The sequence below is a fragment of the Glossina fuscipes genome, unplaced genomic scaffold, assembly GCF_014805625.2.
Source record: "Glossina fuscipes isolate IAEA_lab_2018 unplaced genomic scaffold, Yale_Gfus_2 1, whole genome shotgun sequence".
Lineage (NCBI taxonomy): Eukaryota > Metazoa > Arthropoda > Insecta > Diptera > Glossinidae > Glossina > Glossina fuscipes.
In genome coordinates, this window is record NW_023998415.1 from 18,869,888 (window position 1) to 18,892,349 (window position 22,462).

Here is a 22,462-nt window from a genome sequence, read left to right on the forward strand (position 1 = left end):
CAAAAACAATAAATAATAAATGAAAAATAATAAATAGCAAGATATTGCAACCAAATTAATGTTGAAGAAGACAAAAAATAAAAAAATAAAAATAAAAGTAAATAAAAATCTTCAAATCACAAAAAAGCTAAACTGAATAAGCAAAAAACGATAAAAATATATTTAGTTAATAAAATTGCAAAACATAAGAAAATCGAAGCTAAGACAAAAGAACAAAGGAAAAAACAAAAATTATTCTAAAATATTCGTAAATGTATTTTTAAAACTAATCGAAACACAACTGCTGAACGTACCAAGAGATTAATTCAAATCATATAAAATTGAAATAAATTAACGAAAAGCTTTATTGCTTAGCAGACAACACATAAATTGAGCTCATAGAACAAATATGAAACGAAGAAAATAAAAATAAAATTAAAAATAAAAGTAAAAAATAAAATATATATATATATATATATATAAGAGCCATTCTGAACCTAGTTATCGAACTTAATAAAATTGTGTAGAATTATATTTAAAACGACATGTGTACATAAGCACATCTCAAGCTACATAATTACATGCATCGTTTGAAAAAAATTCGAATAGATTTTAATACTTTACTTATTTATTTATTAATTTGTTTATTTTTTATTTATTTATTTATTTTTTTTTTTTTACATATTCATTTAATTTCTTTTTCTTCTTTTATTCTCTTCGCTCTTCAATACCCACCATCGAAAGTGGTTTTCGTTTTCCCCGTCATTTGGGAAAATGAGGTACACCATTACGATATCATATACGATGATTACATCGTGGCCATTTTGTCCGTCGCTCTGTTCATTGCATTGGTGCGGTGCAAGTCCAATATTAATCATAAAACTTCAAGATTTTAAAGAAACGCTTTGAATTAACTAAACTTTTTTTTTTGCTACGCTTCAAGAGAACAATTGTAGTTTTAGAACTGGTCCAGAGTGTTTAAAAACATATTCATGTCCATCGTATCAATAAAAGAAATTCTCTTCCAACATGACAGGCTGATCTGTGCGTGGCCGGTTTTTTTTATAAATTTCCTATAGAGGCAGTCATACGACTGTCGCTAAACTATATCGCTGCAGTCTCGATTTCACTATCGATTGATTATGAATAGTAAGGTGCTCGCTTATTGATTGGAAAAATACTAAACATTTGATTCTTTAGTTTACCTTAAGGCAGACAGCCTTGAATCATCCCATCATTAATGCCTAAGCTTTCGACTAACAAAGCTGGGGTGAAACGTATTAAAACTCATATGAAAGTTCTTCGCTCTATTTTTTATACCTTATCTTCTTTACTTTTATGCTATCTGTAATCTTGTCACGGGTTAAGGACATCATTTTGCGTAAACCCCAAACCCGAAGATGTGCTAGAAAAGGCATTAGTTTCCGATGCTTGTGCATCTTAGAGCTGATATGAAAACGATAACACCGATGATCGCAGAACATTGAGCCATTACGCTTAGCGTTGTATTAAGAGGTTGAATAAATAAATATTTCCTGATTTCTTTCTAAACGTACACAAGTTTTTATACAAAAAATTGCACAAGAAATTCCATTCAAACTAATGTTCCGATTACTTCTGCTAGAAGTAAAACAGCTCTCTTGAGACTGTGTTCGCAAGGAACACACAACCACTGCTCGAGCAGGCAAAATAGTTTACGAAATGCAACCAGTGTTAATCAGAACAAGTAATGTCTGCCGACGGCGGCGGGAAACGCAGCACGTTCCGAGTTGGTTATGCGAACGTTTGTTAGGCGAACTTTGCTCTATATAGAACAGAATTTCGTCGTACTGAAAGCTCACGATATGATAACTTTTGATATATTCTGTACGCTTATCGTCCTAATTGTTCCTTTTCTTGTTCGCAACGATCCCTAAAGATAGTTGCACTTGGTTGGGATAAGTAATAGCACAACAAGCCCAATTGACCTATCCAGCTGTATGATAGATGTTAGTGGTTTCTCTTCAAGATAAGCTATTCACGTAAACAGATGGCGCTTATAGTGCTTCAAATGATCCATCAGAAAGGAGCCTTCCAAACGGGAAGGCAATTTAGTTTTATTTTTCTCGTCAAGTTGAGTTAAAAGTCAACTAAAGCGATTTCTCAAATCCACCCACGACAAACTATATATCTTTCTTCCTTAATTTCTGGAAAACATTCATTAATTTCTTGAAAGCGTCAAGTTGATGGTGTAAATAAGCAAGAAAAATAAAAGACCAGAAATACTGCATATATATATATATATATATATATATATATGTATATATAAAAAATCACTTTTTGGTTTTTTTGCTTATATAATAATTTGAGAAAGTGCCACGTGTATATTCCATTTCGTCTAGGGCGCAATACATACATTTATTTATCTTCTCCTATTTGCAGACTATACAAGTTTTGTTCATAAAAAATCAAAGCAAAAAATCTCCCATCTAAACACAATTTTATATAGCTTTCTTTTATTATCGCATCCATCGTTGCGTTTAAAATGCAACAACAACCGATTGAATTTATTCACCAAACTGAGTAGGGTTAGAGTGAACCCTCTCTAGATTTGTCCCAAAGCAAATATCGGTCGACCTGAAACAAGTTTTTCAAGCTCCAAAATGTGAACTCATCATGTACTCCAAGCAGATGGAAGTTAAGTTGAATCGCTCCGGTTGACCATAGTAGGAAAAATTATTCTAAATTTCAATTATCTCATTTATACAAAGGAATAAGATTTAATTGATCGGCAGATCGACGGAACTTTCATTTGATTATCATCTGTTGCATTTACCCTATTACCTGTCATGTTTGCCAAGTCAAAAACAGTCACTCATGAATGATTTGCGATCTTCATCGATACGATATAACGCAAGTATATCTGCCATCTACTATTATCAATAATGTTTCTTTATTATATTCGAAAATTTCAAATTATTTTCCTTATAACCCATTGTTACTATTATTATTATTATATACATATAATGTAAATATGTATGCTTTCAAGTCTAACATCGTGCCCAGGAGTCCGTGTGATGTTGTGCGAAAATCGTGTAATTTGGGATCGTGTAGGAAGGTGCGTGCTTCGAAACTCGTGAACTTCAAATACTGCCTTCTTCGGTGATTTAACTGCAACCTGTAGCATTTGACAGGAAGTTCAACTGATTTTTACTCTTTTAGCGAGTTACTAATATGATCGCAACTTAAGCTAACGGATTACGTAACGGAAATTTCATTTAGTTATCTTTAATTTTTATCATCATGTGATGAGCTTTTCTTTCATCGAGAAACTCTTTTCCTTTTGTCTTTTTCAATCTCTAATTAATAGTAATATTTCATTTACCGCGGGCGTGCCCGTCAACCCTTTTTCGGACTCTTAGCTTAATTAGAAGCATTTCCAATTTCAATTTCCGCTTCCTATTGCACGACTTCGAACGAGAGGTGAATCAATTAGCTTAACCGAGTTCGATAATTGCATCTTAAGTTATGTAAGCAAAAAAACCTATGAGAAGTGATAGAATTCTTAAATAATTTAAAAAGTTAGGCTCCTGTAACAACATTCGAACATCCGTTCCTTTGTAAAAGGTGAAAGTAACCACATTTTTAATATTAAAAAAAAACAAAAAAAAAACAAAAAAAGAACTCAACATTATAGATTTATGCTATTGCACATAAGCAATGGAATTGCGTATCTTAATTATCACAGATGGTGGGTATCCAAAGTTCGCCTTATGGTGCATATAATGTAAATTCATTTTTTTTTTAAATATTTTTTTATGTGTACCTTACATGCGAAACGTGACCAACTTTTCTTCGGTTATATACAAATACAGTGCAGTATTTGAATATATACCAACACAAGCAGTAATTGAATTCCAGTACAAATTAATTATTGATCCTAAGTGACGGTTACTCAAGACTCTCCCACTCCCTCCCTACCTTCCTCTCTCTCTCTCTCTCTCTCTCTCTCTCTCTCTCTCTCTCTCTCTCTCTCTCTCTCTCTGTCTGTCTTTCTCTTACTCTAAACTACTACGAATATATTTTTGAACAAAAAGCCACCGCTTGCATATATGAGAGTTTATTTTGTAAGCAAAGCACCTAACAAATTACATACGACCAACAAAATATACAAAAAGACAAGAAAAAAACCAACAAAAACAAAAAAAATTCTTTTTAAAATATATTTATATCATTTTCTTCTTTCATTGACTTTATTTTATATAATATAACGAATAAGGACTATGCGATAACCTTTCTGTTCACGCTGTAGATCGAATACTCTAAAGCAACCCAATTTGCAAGCAAATGCCATTAGAATATGAAAAACGCATATAAAAACTATTTTAATTGTTAAACACTTAACAAACAAACAAAAAAAAAAAAAAAAAAAAAAAAAAAAACAGCAGAAATTGTGCCTTTTTCACTTTTTTTTTTTAAATATTTTTTTTTTTCCTAAGGAAATGAAAAAACCTCATTAAAGATATTTACGTTAACGAGCACTTTAAGGAGATCTATGCAAAACGATAGCGAATCGATATGAAGTGTAATTTTCGCTCGTACACTTTATCGCTTACTCTTTCAATGCGTCGTCATCTTCACATTGAGTCATAAAGATGTGTAATTGGGAGAGTTACGTCTCATAAAGTTTACGACAATTCGCTGAACACTTATTCGCTTTAAAACTTATCGGATGTAATTACGGTCAGCAGAGCTTCCAAAGTGAAAGCTAACGGACATTTTAAATTAAGCCGATAATACGACTATAAAAGTAAAGGAAGGTTAAATAATTTTCGAACAAAAATAATTCTTATGTACATAATATGTATGTATATACGCACGTGTCCGTGCTTAAATCGACCCACAAAATGATTCTAAAACGATTGATATGAAGAGTGATGGGTCTATCCTAAGCCCTAAGTCTGGATGTTACAGCCATACGCACAATGTTAACATTACCCTGCAACACAAATACCGTAGGCTAACAAATGCAGTTTATGTTTCATACAACCTACGGCAAATCTCAATCTACATAAAACAAAAATATCACTGTCTAATGTTATTACAAACATTTTTGTTATGTTTTTCCAAAACACTTTTCAGCGCACATCCTTACCGTTTATTGTTAGATAAATTGTAGGGATTACGTTTTCTACGTGCTAAGGGGAATGTTTGTTTTGCAGAACTCTTTTTCAACTGTTTTCCGCCACCATCTTCTTCTATTTGTTTTGGCAACTAGATCGTGGTAGCGCAAGAAATCTTACGATAAGTGCCGTGAAACAGAATCGCTGTTAGTTGCAAAGTTCAATGCATTGAACATCTCTTCTCAATTTGATGTGAACGACCCCTCGAGTCGCCAAAATTTCTTTACATACATACACATATTAGAAAGAGCAGAATATATTCGCTCGGAAATCTGTCTTTAGGGACTTGACAGTTTGCAGCGCTTTTGAAAGGATTTTTACGATCTTGCAGAGTATACGCATTCAGCAAAGGAGAATTGTATTCAATATCAGTATTCAAAGTATGTGAAAACCGAGGCAACAATTTTAGTTGCATTTCTAGACGAGACGTTTTCACATAACTTGAGAAACTAACGAGATCGAACAGGGGGAAAACTTCTTTCACTTCTTTCTCGAAGCTTCTCAAGCTGTGATAATTAGAAAATTTGTTTAGTTTTTTTTTTTTTTTTAACTAAATTCATTTAATTCGAGGAATTCGCTTCAAATGACAAGCAGCTTAAGTAATCGATTACAGATCATATAAAATGAGTTTAATCTCTTAACTATTCTCGCATTGCACGATTACGCAGCAAGTAACATATGCTAATGACCAAACAACAAACACACATAACAATTAACGGATACTGCTTATAAACTATTTTACAGTTTATTTACTTTCTCGCTTTATTAGTTTATTTTTTCCTGGCATTGAATTTAGACAAGATATGCAAAAAAAAAAAAAAAAAAAAAAAAACAGAAGAAAATTCCATAACCATTAGGTTATATGGATACGATTTTAACGATTGCTCTTATTACATGTTGAAAAACTTAACAGTAAGGAAGAGAAAGCGCTGTTTACTCTGGCGGCTTCTTCTAAGACATTTGCGTCTAGCTGAACATGGACGCTGAGACAATGATATTTGCACTCGACCTATAGTATACGAATTCACTTCATATGTTATTGGCTTTAACTGTAACTTTATTAATTTTTTTTTTTTTTTTTTTTTTGTTCACTTTTCCTTTTACTGCGATTATTAAACGAGAAGAAATTAATTATCTAACACGTTATATTCCACATTATACATATGCGTACATATCTTCGCAATGCCTGAGAAGTATTATTAAATGACGGACAATGTTTGTAAAATTGTAAAAAAAAAAAAAAAAAACAAAAAAATTATAATAATAATATTAAAAAAAAAATTGTAAACAGCTACGAGCAAAGCATATGTAGAGTGTACACAGAGCTTATAATAAATCAAACGATGATCATATGATGATAAAGCAGCGTAATTAAATCAATCAATCAATCAATATTGTTATGAATGCGCCGGTGTAAAAATGAACAGAAATAATGTTTCTATTTAGTGTTTCTCATCTTCTCTTTCCTTTACTTACTTAATCTTTATTGTAATATTTATTGTATATCTTGCAATTATATATAGAAAAGTTTTCATATACGCACACATGCACACACATATGCAACTCTTTACTGAAATTATATGAATAATCGTAAAGACAATAAAATAGGAAGAATGTGTGCGTGTGCGTGCCTGAATTCATAACGTGACAATATTATTTTTACTTGTTTGGGGAGCAATTTTGTCTTCTTGGAGGCGTCAGCTAAATTCTCATATAAATACACTAGCAAATGGCAAAAGGGAATTCATAATGGAAAGCTCTTGGGTGCTTGAAGCCAAAGATGGGGTGACGCTTACGAAGAAAAGAAAGTACATATGTAAAATGATTGTTTGACTTGCAAAATTAAAAAGAATAAATAAATGCAAAAAAAGCGTCACAGACCTTACAAGCCATCAAACGAAATAGCACAGGCAATTTGAACATGTTCATCTGCCCATCCGTCCGTCCTTTTTCCGCCTTCATTTATATTATATATATTTATTAATCGTTTTGATTTTACAAAAAATGATTTCGAAAAGTTCGAACTTGAAAGGAAAACTTTAATGATCTGTCAACAAGCACGTCCTCATAGTGTAGAAATAAGAAAGTGAAACAAAATATTTCCATCAATTTTCTGCAATCCAAAAAAGGATAGTGATTTCGTATTTAATTTAATACTTACCTAAAATGTTATCTTATGGACGCGTTAATAAGAGGGATACGCATCATCTCAAACCAATTTTTGTTAATTGTATGCATGTCAGTAGGGTGAATCTTTTTCACAGCACTTATATATGCGGGAAATTCTTCATGTTTTGGGATCATATTGCAAGACGATAGATGGATGAACCAATGTTCGAGAAAACGCACTGACGGACAGAAGGCGACTTATATTTATGAAATATATAAGTAATCTTTCCTAGATACTTCTAAATATTATACGCGGAAAGACAAGTCTACTTCATCGTTTAGTGGTGAGTGCAAAGCGAGTGTGTGGTATGGTCAGTTTTACATTAAAAAAACCGATGAGCAAGTGAGATGAGCTAAACTTTTCAATCCTTTTGCAATAGACAAAAAAAGTGTTTACTTAATAGATCCCAAACTCACTATTTCTCACTATAGCCAGACTCTGAGATGTTATAGCCATGATTGTTTTCACTTCGATCTATCGTTGGATAGATAACTCAAAGTAATGCAAATTGAAATGAGATCTAGTTAGAGCTTGACTCATACATTCAAGCGGGAAAGACAGGCTGAGCCATTTCTACATATATACAAGATATTGTCTACACGATCAAAGATTACTATGGAAATATTTAGAAAGCGTAAACTCATATGTAAACAATGCTTAACACCATTACAAAATTATTCTAATCGACAGTTTGAGATGACAGATACGCACGATTCATCTTATCGCGGAGCAACTGCTCCGTTCTTTTTATTTTTCAATATTTGATTAGACAACATTTGTCTATTTTACGACATTACAAAATATTTGTTTTCATTACGCTATCTTAACCTAAATTCTCCTGCCAAATAATTATATAATTACGAAATTGAAAAAAAAAAAAAATAAAAAAAAAAAACTTAACTCGTATTCATAAATATTACGCAAAATTACTCTCTCTACTTGTGAACATAATTAATATATATATATATATATATATAATTTCTTATATATTGTTTTTGAATCGTTATAAACTTATTATCACCTATTTATTATCATATACACGTCACGCACATATTTATTATAACATATTATTATTATTATTATTATTATTATTAACGATTATCAAGAAACAAGTTATAGATGAGAAAAATATTATCGTTAAAAAACCAAAACAAAACAAAACAAAACAAAACAAAACAAAAAAGAAATGAATTCGCTTAAATAATGAAACGATAATGAAATTATTCAAAGTATTTAATTATTTATTCACAAAAATACTACTCATATTACTCTCTCGTTTTACTTTATTCTAAATATTTATCGTAGACACTAAAACCAATGTAAGTTACGATGCAATATTTTAACTAAATATCTCACAATTATATTTAATTTATTTCATTTTTATTCAAGAAAAAACAAAAATAAAAACAAAAACAAACAAAATAAATTTCAATTTAAAAGAACCTGTCATTTCAATAAAACAAAAATCAATTCAATGTAAATACACTGAGAAAAAACTAAAAGGAAAAAAATTCAAAGCTTGATATTAATAAAAATCTCTGATGAAATTCAAATAAATTGTTTTTTCAATTAATTAATTAATTCAAAATACGAAGCGATGATGAGATTTTTGATATCACAATCGAACATAGCAAGCGGCAAGTAATTAATACAAATTCACGATTAACTAATGATAATAAACAGCAGAAGCTCTGACGACTGCACTAATGAATGACTCGCTTCTCCGTAACCGGGGTTTTTCTGCAACGTTCGCTATCATAGCTTTCTGCTGTTTACTCCTTCCTCCTTCTAGGCATCTGCACTTTACATACATAACGCATCCACAGAAACGTCATTTCGTCCATGTCATCCTCAAAAGTTTGCATAGCAAAATTTTTTTATTTTTTGTCGGCAAACTCCGCTATAGACTTTTTTCAAAAAAAAAAAAAAAAAAAAAACTGATTTATTTTATTGTTTTTTGTTGGTTTAATAATTTATTAATTTAAATCTTCTAGAATACGGGGGAAAAATTCTTTGGCCTCGAGAGGATTTTCTCGTTGAAAATTTCCAAGTGCTTCCCAAGGGCTACGGCAAGAATACCTCAAATGTCAAATGAATTTGTGCAGGCACAAGGCACCCTTATGTCTTGCCTGTTCATCTCTCGCTCTTCTCAGGCTCCACTGATGCATTAACGGATGCGTTTGGAAAGCATTTATGTTCATTTAAAGCCCTCTCCAAAAAAAAAAAAATCTGTTAGTGTAACCCCATCTAGATCGCCTTTGAACAACCGAGAGCAGTTCCGTAAGTTTGTTTCAAGCAAGCATTGAAGCAAGAATTGAAAAGCTTAGGATAAAGTTTTTGGAATTTGTTATAAACTCAGCTATGAAACGCGTACAGAACATCCACACAAAGCGTACAAAGGCCTTTTTTATGGGCCTTTTGATCCCCTACAAAACGTATAACGTCTTTTTTGATCCGTTATGTACGTTTTAATTGGATAGGCTTTCTGATGGGTCTTAGCGTCCTTTAAAACATATCAAAAACTGCACTTGAATAAATTCGTGAAAATTATTATTGATTAATCTAGGATCGTATGTAGATGTGGAGGACATGTTTGAGACGACTTTGGCGGTAATAAATCCTGAACGTAATACTGAAATTCGCTTCTTCTGATAGGTTTCAGCGTTTTTCAAGAAGCATCTAAATCTGGAGTTACATAATGCCTCTGAAGCTCGATTTGGACATTGCCCATTTTCCAGTGTTTGTACTGTAACTGGGCGTCAGAGTTGGTGGCAATAACTTCGTTTTTTTTTTTCTTGATTTTGCGGTCGCAATTAAAGGCTTGGCTTGTTTCGCATATTTGCTTGCTTTGTCATATTTTTTTATTTTCATACTTCGCGATAAACCTAGCTTAGCAAAGACGCGGCCCCTAAAAATGTTTGGAGTTATTTTGGGGGGACTAGGTTCACTTCGGTCAATATTTAATATTTCTAAAAACCTCCACATGCTTTCCCAGATATAGGAATTGCGATTAATTGATTTTTTTATATTAAATGAAGACCAGTTCCACTGCATGCCGCGGGGCCCCTTATATTCAAAGAGTCTCGCAAGAATGGCTCTGACGTTGCGATTTTTTATTATTATTTTTTCAAAATAAATTTTTCTTTTTTTAATGCTTAAATCTACGAACTCTTTCCTTCTCCATTCCCACATGCTGGAAGACCGTCCAGTACACCATCCTTTCTCGAGGAAAAAATGCCTCCGAAGATGTCATTATATACTATACACCGAACTGTACCGCAGCCTTCTTTCACTTCGTAACAGCATCAGAAATTGAGTAAACTCGAGAGCACCGAACGCAAGATGAAAATGTCCTCTTTTCTCGAAAAAGAGAACCGTTTTTTCATCCGATATTCATCTTAGGCTTCCAAAAGCAAGACCCATTGCCAGTTTATACGTAGCAAACCTAAACCCTTTCTTCTCCGAGTAGCTGAGCAGCTTTCGAGCTTTAGACCAAACAATTACCGCATGTAGGGGGAAATACGGAAGGATGAGGGTTTCGACACGTTTATGAGCCTTCAAAAATTTCCATAATTTTGCTTCCCGAAATTTGAGCACAATAAAAAGTACAGCAAATGTTATTGAGCCGCCATGTACTTACGTAGAGTCCTATAGAACATGAGAAAGTTGTGCAGGAAAATCTATAGCTAACGAAAAAGAACCACACAGAGTAAAAATAAATAACAATTATTCAGACGAGCAGGCGAGTAGACATGAATCCCGGCTACCAAACCAAGGGCCGCTGGTTCAAAGCTCAATGTCTCATTGATATTCCATTGATATTCAAACTCAATTTTCATACATTTTACATCAATGGGCTTTACTTAATCAAACACTGTTGAACCTAGATTGCGCGGTGTTGCTCATGCGACTATGCCTCTTTTGTACGACTTTGAAACGCGATATATGAATGCATATGAATTTAGTAGAACTTTTTCAGTACAAATGCAAACAATAGCATATGCGTGGCAAATGTAAGCAAAAATTCGAATTTGCCACACAACCACACACGGTAGGAGCTTTACAAAAAATTGGTTTTCATCTCTGCATATATGCTTTCTGGCTTTCTTTGGTAAGTAAGTAACAACAGCAACCTAACGCGCTGTCATTAAAAAAATATATTACTAGAGGGCGCTGTTAAGTACAACTTCTTATTTATTATAAATGGTAAGAAAGAAGTCGAAACATTACACACTAAGCTAAATAACAATATGTAATAAAGTAAAAGAAAATTTGGGCCAAGAACATGAATTTTTCTTTTTTTACTATAATTATTTATGAAATACTTTTTATATGTTATACGTTATACGTTATGTTTACAAAAAAACAATGTTTTGTTTTATTGCTGCTTGTTTTGCTTTTTTTTATTTATAAAAAAAATGTTAGAGAAAAAAATTAAAAAGTCAAGTAGACGTGTGTGTGTTTGTTATTATATTTATTATTACAAGATAAACGAAAACTGCATTTGATAAAATGATTTAATTAATAAATCAATGATTAACACTATAATTGTATAAGTGCGCGTCTGTGTGTTGCACAGAAACGCTTGACGAACATTGCCGTTTGGCAGCATAGAATTCGCCTTTTATAAGCCGCCATCAAACTCCAAGAAATATTATAGTAGTGGGCGCGACAGCATCTCCACCAGATCATAATTCTAATGCTTATAATGCCGACGGTTCTACCCTACGATAAGCTTCTTTGTTGCAGCAGCAACAAGAGCACTCGTATCAACTCGTTAAACACTTTGCCAGCCAACGCCGTCTCTTTTCCCATCTTGGGTTCTAATTATTCATTTCGCTGGCAAACCTATTTCTCGCCATTTTGTAAAGCCTTGGCATGTTTCCATTTCCACATAAGACAAATTTTCGTCAACAAGTTGTGAAAAATCATCCGTTACAGCTATTTATGAAGTTTGGTGAATACCGTCTGCGGTCCGTAGCTATCATGCAGAAACAGACTTACCTGCAAGGGCCATTTTGATTGATAACATTGTAGCATTCGTTTAGTAAACCGATCACGCCATCGCCGTAGAATTTTTGGGAATATTTGAGTGAAAAATTGAATCAAGTGATTGCTTAAGGTCTATTTTTTGAAGAGAATGCTATAGAGAGCGACGAAAGCGATAATTGATCGTTCTTGTTGGCGATAAAAGCACTGACGGGTTGCGAATCGCTTTCAGATTTATATTTACCGGATGGCGATATAAGCAAAGATATGCTAAAATATATTGTTTTTCAGAGCCGATAGCCTGTGTTGCTAGTGCTCAATGTCTCTTTTTTTAGTCTAAGAATTCAATTCATTAGTCTAAAATTAAAATAATAATAATAATAATAATATTGTTTTTCAATGACCATAAACGCTTCCTAAAGAAATCTGTTAAATAGGTAAGAAATCAATAGATAAGTACGCAAGTCCTCAGCAAGGACGTATTTGGCACAGATGGTTATTTCGTAGCGTTTGGAAAAAAATTTGACATTTCAAGAAAGCATGTTTTTTATGCAGATAATATTGTAAATAAAATTCGAGACACACATCTCGAAAATGTCTAGCAAATGCTTGCACAACTCGTTTACTTTTTATGTTAAACAAATAATGCATTTTTCATCTGGCAGCACCATCCAAAAACCAATTTATCGAAGGCGTAAACCGCAAATTTATGCACAATTATGCACATTGTACGGAATACCAAACTTCATATATATTATAAAATCAAAAGCACTATGTGCATGTATATGCAGGATGCAGACGGACTTTGTAAGAGGGGAAGAGAGTTTTTTAAAAATTTACTCACCCGGGATCGAAAGTTATAGATGAAAATTTTAAAAAATTGTTGATCTTTTTTCGATGGTTTCGGTGCTTCTAGGTCCGTCAATAGATCACGTTCATGTTTGAACAGGGTATTTCGTATCGGTCAGAAAATGTGTGTGCCCAATCTCGGAGCTCTCTCTCTCTCTCTCTCTCTCTCTGTCTCTCTCTCTGTCTCTCTCTCTCTCTCTCTCTCTCTCTGTCTCTCTCTCTCTCTCTCTGTCTCTCTCTCTCTCTCTATTTTTGCAAGATGATATTATTCACAACAATTATTAGTTAAATTGAAGTGTTTCAGTAAACGCAGGTATAGCACATCTAGATGTGGCAAAATAGGTGTATGCCAGGCAATAAAAGGGGACATATATGTTTACTGCATTAAATCATTAAAAACGTATATATAACACTATCTGTGGATATCCGCTTCCTTAGGCAGAATTTTTGAACTGACAGTCACAAACCCCTCAAATTGACGGATGTGGCAAATGTTGAGAGTGCAATGAGAAACTGATCACGTGATATAACGGCACGAGTTTAATAGAGTTACTCTTTACTTTTTACATGTCTTCATAAATTTTTTATTCATAGCGTTTTTTATCATTATTATAGTTGGTTTGCCTCTCTCTCTCTAATCTATTGAAAAAAAAAAAAAATGCCGAACATTGTTTGTTTTGTCGATTGGAGGGACTCTTTAAAATAATATGTTATGTAAAAATCGATTCATAACACTATTAATAACAAAATGAGAATAATTAGGGTAATGGAATCGTTTGAATCATGCATTGCCTAACTGCCGGTCTGTCGGTCTGTTTGCTTTTAATTTGTTTTTTAAAATCCCAATTTAGTTTTTGCGATCCGCTTCATTTAATTTATGCATAAATAAAAAGCAAAAAATTATCAAATATAAGTAAACTCAAGTTTATGATGCCTACTGTATAATTGGACCTTGATGATATATTTGGAAGGTAACTAATCGAACTTAAAATTTACTACCCAAAGCTCTGCTCTAGAAACTGCTTTTTATTCTCTTCGCAGCACTGCCTACTTGATAAACATATTCTGTTATTATTCAAAAATCATGAGAACTTTTTCTTTAAATTTATTTATTTACAATAGTGTACCTGCTTTGATCGGCATTATACGTTATTCGTGCTGGTATAAACTTCAAGTAAGATTCAAATTCAAGCCAAATTATTTTCATTATATTAGTCTTTCTTAATGATATTCTCAATACTAAAAGCTATTAAGTGCTTTGAGGCATTCGTTGAGCAATTTTTCGTTGCGAAGGACTCCTCATTATCGGTTCTAGTCAACGTAGCATACTTTGTCGAGTTTGTGGATGACGCGAAAGCAGTGAAGGGTTGTGTTAGATGAAGCTCGTTGCTAGAACTGGTACTACTGTTTGATAAAGTATCCGCTGAATAATCTAATGAATCGGCTTCAATTGATTCAGGAGACGCATTGAAAAAGCAGCACTTATTAGGAGTAGAAGTGGTTGTTGCTGTCACCTTGAACTCATCGCTCGTTTGTGAACACGGCATAGTACTGCTTCGGAATAGTACATTTAGCGGGGCCAATGAGGCTAAGTATTGGCGATGAATTTCAGTTATACGATCTGAATAGTTGAGAGTCAATGCTGATGAGTTGTTAAGATTAAAAATCGAATTCATGCTTGCGGAACGTTCGCCATTGTTAGGCTGTACTGACGCCTGCGAAATTTCGAATTGATTTGATTGAATTCTTTCAACTTTTGCTGCATTATATTATATTTACCTTTAGAGATTCCCCAAGCAATGTACCAGTTTTTAGACATTGCCTTTGTCGGCGCGTTCGCCGGCGTCTGTAATTGCCCTGTTCGAACATATCATTTGCCGATGCATCTAGCATCCAATAACTGCCTTTGCCGGCGCTCTCGTTATTCTCGTCGACTATGTTCTTATCACGGGGCACCTTAATGAAAAAATCATTCAACGACAGATTGTGTCGTATTGAATTTTGCCAACCTGACTTGCCCTGCCGATAGTAAGGAAATCTGAAAATAGAAATTTTGAATTTTTATTGACTTGAAATCTTGAAATATTGCGTTACGGCTTTCTGAGATAACATGTCCCATGGTCCATAAAATACTTGCAGTATGAGTCGATTCAGTTTTTTATGGTAATCGATTAAGAAACACTTTTTTCAATGAACTCAAGTCTGTCTGTGTATATTTAACGCAGCCGGTCAGAAATTTGTTTCGATATTTTTACGGTCAAAAACGAACTCACTTGACAATGGATTGGATCGGATTATTTTTACGATCGCTCCTTAATATCATGTCTGGCTTTTGGGTACACCGAATCAATATTTGAATTTTGGTTGCGATGAAGCCATTTCTTGAATCTTCTCTCGCATAAAATGCTTTGCAAAATATAAACATTGATGCGCAGACAAGGTTTAGTTTTTAGTAGTTTATAAGGAAAATTGATTCAGAATATTGATTTGGTATATAAATTAATATTGCATTTGGGCTATACATTGTAAACATATTTATTGGACTCTCGCGGATACTTTGTGATAAGTAAGACTTCGCACAACGAACAACTCCATTTCTGTTCATTTCTGTCCATTTCTGTCTGTTCTAAAAATTTTGGCCTCAAAAAGGAATCTATTGACTTCATATTGAGTAGAAACATGGGAAGTTCTTCCACGCAGGTTGGCATTGAAAGTAGGCCAAATTGATCGAAGAATATACTTACGGTATCACTTAAAGTGAGAGCACCTTTCCTTTGGAAAGAAACAAAAAAAAAAAAAAAAAAAAAAAACCGCTGGCTGTTCCATAACTATATAGATAAGTTCATAAAGAACAGCAGATCAATTTTCGAAAACTTGAACATATATTCTATAGGCGATGCTGTACTGCCCGTATAAAAATGAGTAAAATTGACCGAGTATATCCAACATTATATTTTATCAAATTTTAATGTTTTTTTACACTTTCATAACGCACAGAAATAAGCTTCGATAAGCCCATAAAATATATGAGTTCCTGGCCAGTTTCGAATTCACGAATGCGCGTATGCATATCCTACCCAACATCATAGAATATGAAGAAGTAATTTTTTCCTCTTTTGTTGGTCGGTGATGAGTATAAATGATTCGCTGCTCGACCTAATGTAATTTTCTTAATTGTTCGATTTATTTCGACACTTTCCCCAGTCCTCGTTAGGCGATAAAATTCGAATTATTCCTAGTCGATGAGTCTCAAATATTTTGGCCCAAGTGGGTTCATTTTTAGGATCCTTTCTTGTCCAAGACTTGTCGTAGAAGGTAACGGCTTACAAACGGCTTGGACCGAAAACCTATCATGTAATAATTAATCTTTTAAAATTTTTTTTGACAAGTATAGCCGACAGAGAGGCGAAGAAAACAGAATCGGATAAAAGTCAACGAATACACGGTAATTGTATTTTCTTGAAGAAGAGCAACTGAAGACATTTCAAAAAATATATGTGCCTCAATGAAAGCGATGAAAGGACCTACCTGCGCATAAAGCATAAACTGGGAAAATCTCAACGTAAATCGATTGTTTGCTTACTACTCGTAAACTACAACAGATATGACGACAACATGAACGCATGGTATGTTGGTATGTTCGTTAAGTGATCTTACAATAACTGTACGAAAATGGAACAAATCTCCTAAGGCCCTTATTAATTATTTGTGATCGAAAGTGTAATCTCTTCACGAAATTCTTGCAATCCTAGGAACGAAGTTTCGCAGATATATACTCTTAAGCGGATAAAAATTTCTGTATTGATGTAAGCATGTTTGCTTGCCCCCTTATGCATCCAAGTTTAAGGATCAATGGCAAACTCATAGGCATGGCGAATAGACGTTTGATAAAGAAATTAACCATTCCAAGGTTGGAGTTCACGTTTAGGCATTGCTTTCACAGAAAAACTTATTTCATATGCGAAAACTGCGAAACTTTCTGACTTTTAATAAAATTCTTTATCTTGCGAGTATAATAGGCGATAATAGGGTTGTTCTCTACATCGTCACCTACGAGGCTAATCTACGTATGCCAAGGAGCCATATAGGATTGCCGATGTAGACGGATCTTAGTTGTACTTTCTCCTCATGTAGTGTCCACACGAACACTTATTCATGTATATAAATTTTGTTAAAGTGAAATGAACGACGTGCGTGTCATACTTTATTAAAGTTTACCTTCGTTTTGACACAACAACTTACTCGTATGCATTGAAAAAATTCCATGAAAACGGAATAAAAAACTTGTGTCTTTTGTTTTTGTAAAGGCTATCGCATATAGGAATAGGAAACACTTTCTGTGCTTACATCATTTATTGTTATTGCATTTTTCGCCAATGTAAGGGCGTTGAATAGAAGCAAAAAAGAAAACAAAAAAAAAAAAAAAAACGAAAGCGAAAGCGAAAGCGAAATTGACAATTATCCATGATTAAGAAACATGAAGAGATAGCATTGTAGGGGATAATCCTCAAAATAGCTTTCACCGTCGGCAAGTTTCGCGGTCGCTCTTCTCCATCAACTTACAACATACTTACTTATCCATAATAAATTTGTATATTCCACTTAAAGTTAATCGCTGATTTGGAGCGCTGCTTATGGCCATGGCGATCAAAGCAATATAGGAGAACGGCGGCTTCTCGGCGCGATGAGTATTTTGCAGAAAAGAGAACGGATAAGACCAAAAGTTATTCGACATACCGATTAAGGGATGTAACGGCGAGTAAAAGTAAAAGTTTCGTGTTACCGACGGCATATTATCCGATAAAATATCTGATATTAAAGCGTCACTGTTAGATGAATCCATATATTCGGGCGTTTTCACTGCCTGCTGCTCGGATAATTGTGTTAAATTTAAATTATACGAAGAACTCAGCATATCTAGTAGTGATAGTAGAACTTGGTTTTTGGTTTCAGGCTTAACAATGCCAAATGAAATTCTTTTTAGGAGTGATGTGTTACACGTTTGATGTCAACCGAAACAATGATTTCACTTAAAACAAATACAAAATTTCCTTTTTTTTTTTTTGTTTAAAGTTATCTTTACATAAATTAGCGTAAAATAGATCGATCGATTTGGTTGAATGTGCATGCGTTCTCGACAGAGTCTCTGTCAATGAAGGTGTCGCTGCGCCCATGCTCTTCTCTCTTGGAGGATATACGTATATTGTTATGTTGATGTTTTTGTAAGCGAAAGTCTCACGTATGCCTGCGATGCTCGGCAGATCAATGCACGCGCCGTTACAAAGAATAAATAACGGTTTCTTTAGATGATCTCGTTAATGATACGAGAACATGCAACAATAATCAATAGTATTGTAATAATATATGCATAAATGTATGTACGTATACGAAAGTAAAAGAGAGAGACAGAGAGAGAGAGAGAGAGAGAGAGAGAGAGAGAGGCCGAGAGCGAGACCGGCACCGAGACCGAGACCGAGAACAAAAACGAGAACGAGAACGCGAACGCGAATGCGAACGCGAACGACAACTATAAGGAGATAAACTAAACTAAAAAGTCCTATGTTAGGCTAAACAGAGTTTTCCTTTATCACGCTACAAGTTAATGAGCTGAAAATGTGAATCATTAAACTGTTTTACGCTTTGCTTTTCCTACATCTCTATATACACACATATATAGATGCGTCCATATGTATTGTGTTTGATTATTGGGTGCATTGAATCTCTTCAGTTTGCCGATAGTAGTGTAAAATAACCGAAATTTAGATTTAAATGAAAGGTTTTCGTAGAACGTGATCGCATCAAGAAATCATAAATACACGAATGTGTTTACTTTATTTTGCTCTTGCTCTTGCTTTTGCTCTTCCTCCTTGCTTTTGCTTTAGCTTTTCGTTGAGTTCTTATTCTCTCCTCCAGCTAGGTGCAGCTGTAGGTTTCGTTACATCCTGTCTTCAGCTAATCAACCCATTGTTGCAATTGCCTACTTGGCCGTCGTGTAGCCAAATCAATAAAGGTGAAGAGGAGGTATAGGTCATTCGCGGTGCGTTTCGAGCTTACCTGTTACCTCTTTAAAGGCCGTATTGTTGTATTATTCTTTTTTCCTATTTTTTTTTTTTTTTTTTTTTTATTATCATTATTATTGTTTTTCGGTAGCTTTTGGTTTCTGTATAAGATATTCGTTGGTGGTAGGAACGTCGATCTTGCCTGCTCATGTAAATATTTTGAAATTGCAAAACATTTTATATCTGTAAACAAATAAATGAAATAATTGATTTTTATTGGAAAAACAACGATAGTTGTTTTACTTTGCGATGATTGCGTTGTTTGCGTTCTTGGGGTGTTTATGATTCCCAAACCACATCAAAGTGAATTCATGCTTTTTCTTTTTAGATTTGAAAAAGTAATTAAATCGGAATTAATACAATTGCTCAGAGGCGGTTGAAACAAGATAAAATAAGATAAACGAACAATTACGATAGATATAAGTGAAACGGAAAAGTTATGATGAGGTGATGATATTCGCTTACTTAATCCATATCTCCTCTTATCCATTATCCACCTAACGGCGGATGCTTAACGAGTTCACGCTACCACCTACTACTACAGATAGGTTCAATATGAACGCATAAATATAAACTACGATCAATTTTAAACACGATTCAGTTTATGTTAATCGAAAGTACGATTTAATACAAATCCCGCCGCGTATATATAACATATGGGAAAATAATTCTCGGGAATAATTAAAAAAAATATATACAGATATATTTATTTATTTATTTATTTTTTGAAAAATTCTCTAATGCCTTGACGTCTTTCTCCCAAAACTCCACTTTCCACAATGAACTCGTCATTAGATTCAAATTTAATTCGTCCGAGTACCGCTTGGTACCAATTCAAGCGAATGAGGCAGCAATTCGAATTTCATTTCATGCAATTTTGCCATTGAAGCTGCGGGCTGGCGAGGCGTTATGATTAACACTCAGCGCATTTCCGATTCGCTGTAATTGGGGCTGGGGTCATGTGTCTCGTCCAAATGGCTCCAAACAAACAGCGATTCGAATCAATGAAACTTTTAGGTGTTTCTTCCACCGCACCCAAGTTAGGAAAGAATCATTTTTATGGGAAACGCTTCATATCTGTAGGATGTCGTTTATTTCCAAGAGTAATTCACAAAATATTTTGTATACTTTCTGACGGGACCAGTTCTTTTGGATTCGCACTCCGTTGAACCTCAATCCGTGCGATCCCGTTTGAAATAAGAGAACCATCGACAGATTATTATTGTCGCAGAAGAAAGGTTCTAATAACGCTGCCAAGTCAATGTCAATTTGAACGGTGTCTTTTTCTCATCAAAGTATTCGAATTTTCTTTTTTTCTTTTTTGGAAAATGACGACAATAGCGACACTAATCGCATTGTGAAATGATGATATGAAATTTTGACTGACATCGCTTTTGACAGAAAATTTTTTATTTTGCAGGAATTACTTGTGGGGCCTAGCTACTGCTACTGTCTACATACAGGAACATACATACAGACATACAGGCACAAACAATCGAACGTTAATCGTTGCAATATAAAATTTATTGTCTGCTTTGCTTACGGGTAAAGGAGTTATATATAAAAGTTTTCGTTTTTCCTCATGTGTTCTATAGATATGCTATTCATAATTTCGGACAGAAATGTTTCAAGATATCAAGTAAATTTTCACATATGAAGAAAGGACAACAGATTGACTTTTGGACACACTAATATGACCAAGTCGACTCAGATAGAGCCTCATGCTGATTATCAATATATATATATATATATATATATATATATATATCTTTGAGAGTATACTTTAGAGTATGATTAGTTGTGATTGTCATACAGGAAACCTCATATTACTGTAGTCTGGCGGAGCGGTTTAATCCGAAAATGTACTAAAATCACGAATATAAATAAGATCGAGTTGTCATCAATGTTAATTTATATGAATGGGAATTGCGGCTTCGAAACATATATTTTAGCAGTTACTGTCGAAAGGATCGGCATGATTTACGCGAACTAATCTTTTATAAAGTCACTCAGCTGAACCGTCTGCCAAGCCGTGATAGCAATCTTTGAAATGAATTAAAAAAGAATTTTATCGTAGTTGGGCCTAAATCCTACGTCTAATAGGTAAGTAATCTTAGATGAGCTAGTTGCAGCAACTTTATCCACTTAACTTCATTATAGAGTTCGGTCCACTCATTCGCAATTATCTTGGCTCGACTTGAACGGCGAGAAGAAGAAAAATTTGTCTGTGTGTGACATAGTTTCGTTAAGTTATGTTTCTAACGTCATTTATTGTTTATTAATTGTATGATTTAAAAATACATTATCAACCGAACTAAAGCACATCTTATAATTTAATGAAAATTTCAACAATTTCATTATATTGGATGCTGCCCAAAAAATCCACTGCTGAGTTTAAAATACAATTTTAAATAAATAACAAAACTATTTTCATAAATAAATCTTCACATACGCGTACATAGAACAAATATCGAGAAAATCTCGACACAACAAAAAGTCAATAAATTTTAAATAGATGTATGTAATATATCGCATATTAACCATGCAGTGTTAAATAAAGTGGGCGTACAAATGGCAGACCATTTCAGAGAGATCAGGCTATCAGGCAAGAGATTCTCTCGCTCTACCCTAAACACTAAAGGCAACACGGTACACTACTACTGTCGTGACGTTCGTAAAGCATCGTAACCGATCTTAAATTAATATATATTTTGTTATCATAGGACATGTACAGATAGTTAGATATGAGTGCATGTACCCTTATGCGAGTTTCACTTTTTCTCTTATTTGTCCGCTTTAAGGAGTAAAATTGTTACAACGAAATGTGAATTTCTTTTCTTTCTTTTCGCCCCTTTATATAATCGGGAATGCATTCGTTTAACGATTTAAAGCTTCAGCTGATACGTGAGCAAAAGGGAAACTGGATTGGAAAAGCATTTCAAAATCTTCGGATATATCGAGCACAGGTGCATAGCAAAAAAGGTATCTCTAATGGATATTCATGATGAATACACATGTGTCTAATGTTATTGTGTGTATTAAATATAAAACGAGTAGTTTTGCTTTACTCCTTATCTTAATTTCGTGAATGAATGAATTTCCTTAGAAAAAATTGCGTGTAAGGCTGCCGATACCTTATAACGACTGATAAATGATGAGATGAACGAGAGTGAGAAGCACAAAGATATTGTATATCAAATAATCGAGAGAGCACGCGAAAATGTGTGAGAGGGAGGGGAAGAGAGCGGAGAGTC

The 22,462-nt window shown here is 33.8% G+C and overlaps 1 protein-coding gene across 1 annotated transcript; it reads right to left on the bottom strand.

Annotated features, from left to right (window-relative positions):
• Positions 1-14,360: 14,360 nt before the first annotated feature.
• Positions 14,361-18,132, bottom strand: LOC119632508 (fork head domain-containing protein FD2). Its single transcript, XM_038025443.1, has 3 exons — positions 17,724-18,132; positions 14,929-15,187; positions 14,361-14,864 (listed from the first exon to the last, which is right to left on the bottom strand). The coding sequence occupies exons 1-3, from the start codon at positions 18,062-18,064 to the stop codon at positions 14,361-14,363; spliced, it is 1,104 nt and encodes a 367-aa protein (XP_037881371.1). The 5' UTR covers positions 18,065-18,132.
• Between the last annotated feature and the right edge of the window lie 4,330 nt (positions 18,133-22,462).

Bases quoted from the DNA above. Each gene is read 5' to 3' on its own strand.
- LOC119632508 (XM_038025443.1), bottom strand. From the start codon at position 18,064: ATGCTGAGTTCTTCGTATAATTTAAATTTAACACAATTATCCGAGCAG. The intron at 15,188-17,723 runs GTAAGTATGTTG...TTCTATTTTCAG, and splicing joins TACAAATTTATTATGGATAA to ATTTCCTTACTATCGGCAGG. The intron at 14,865-14,928 runs GTAAATATAATA...GAAATTTCGCAG, and splicing joins TGCTTGGGGAATCTCTAAAG to GCGTCAGTACAGCCTAACAA.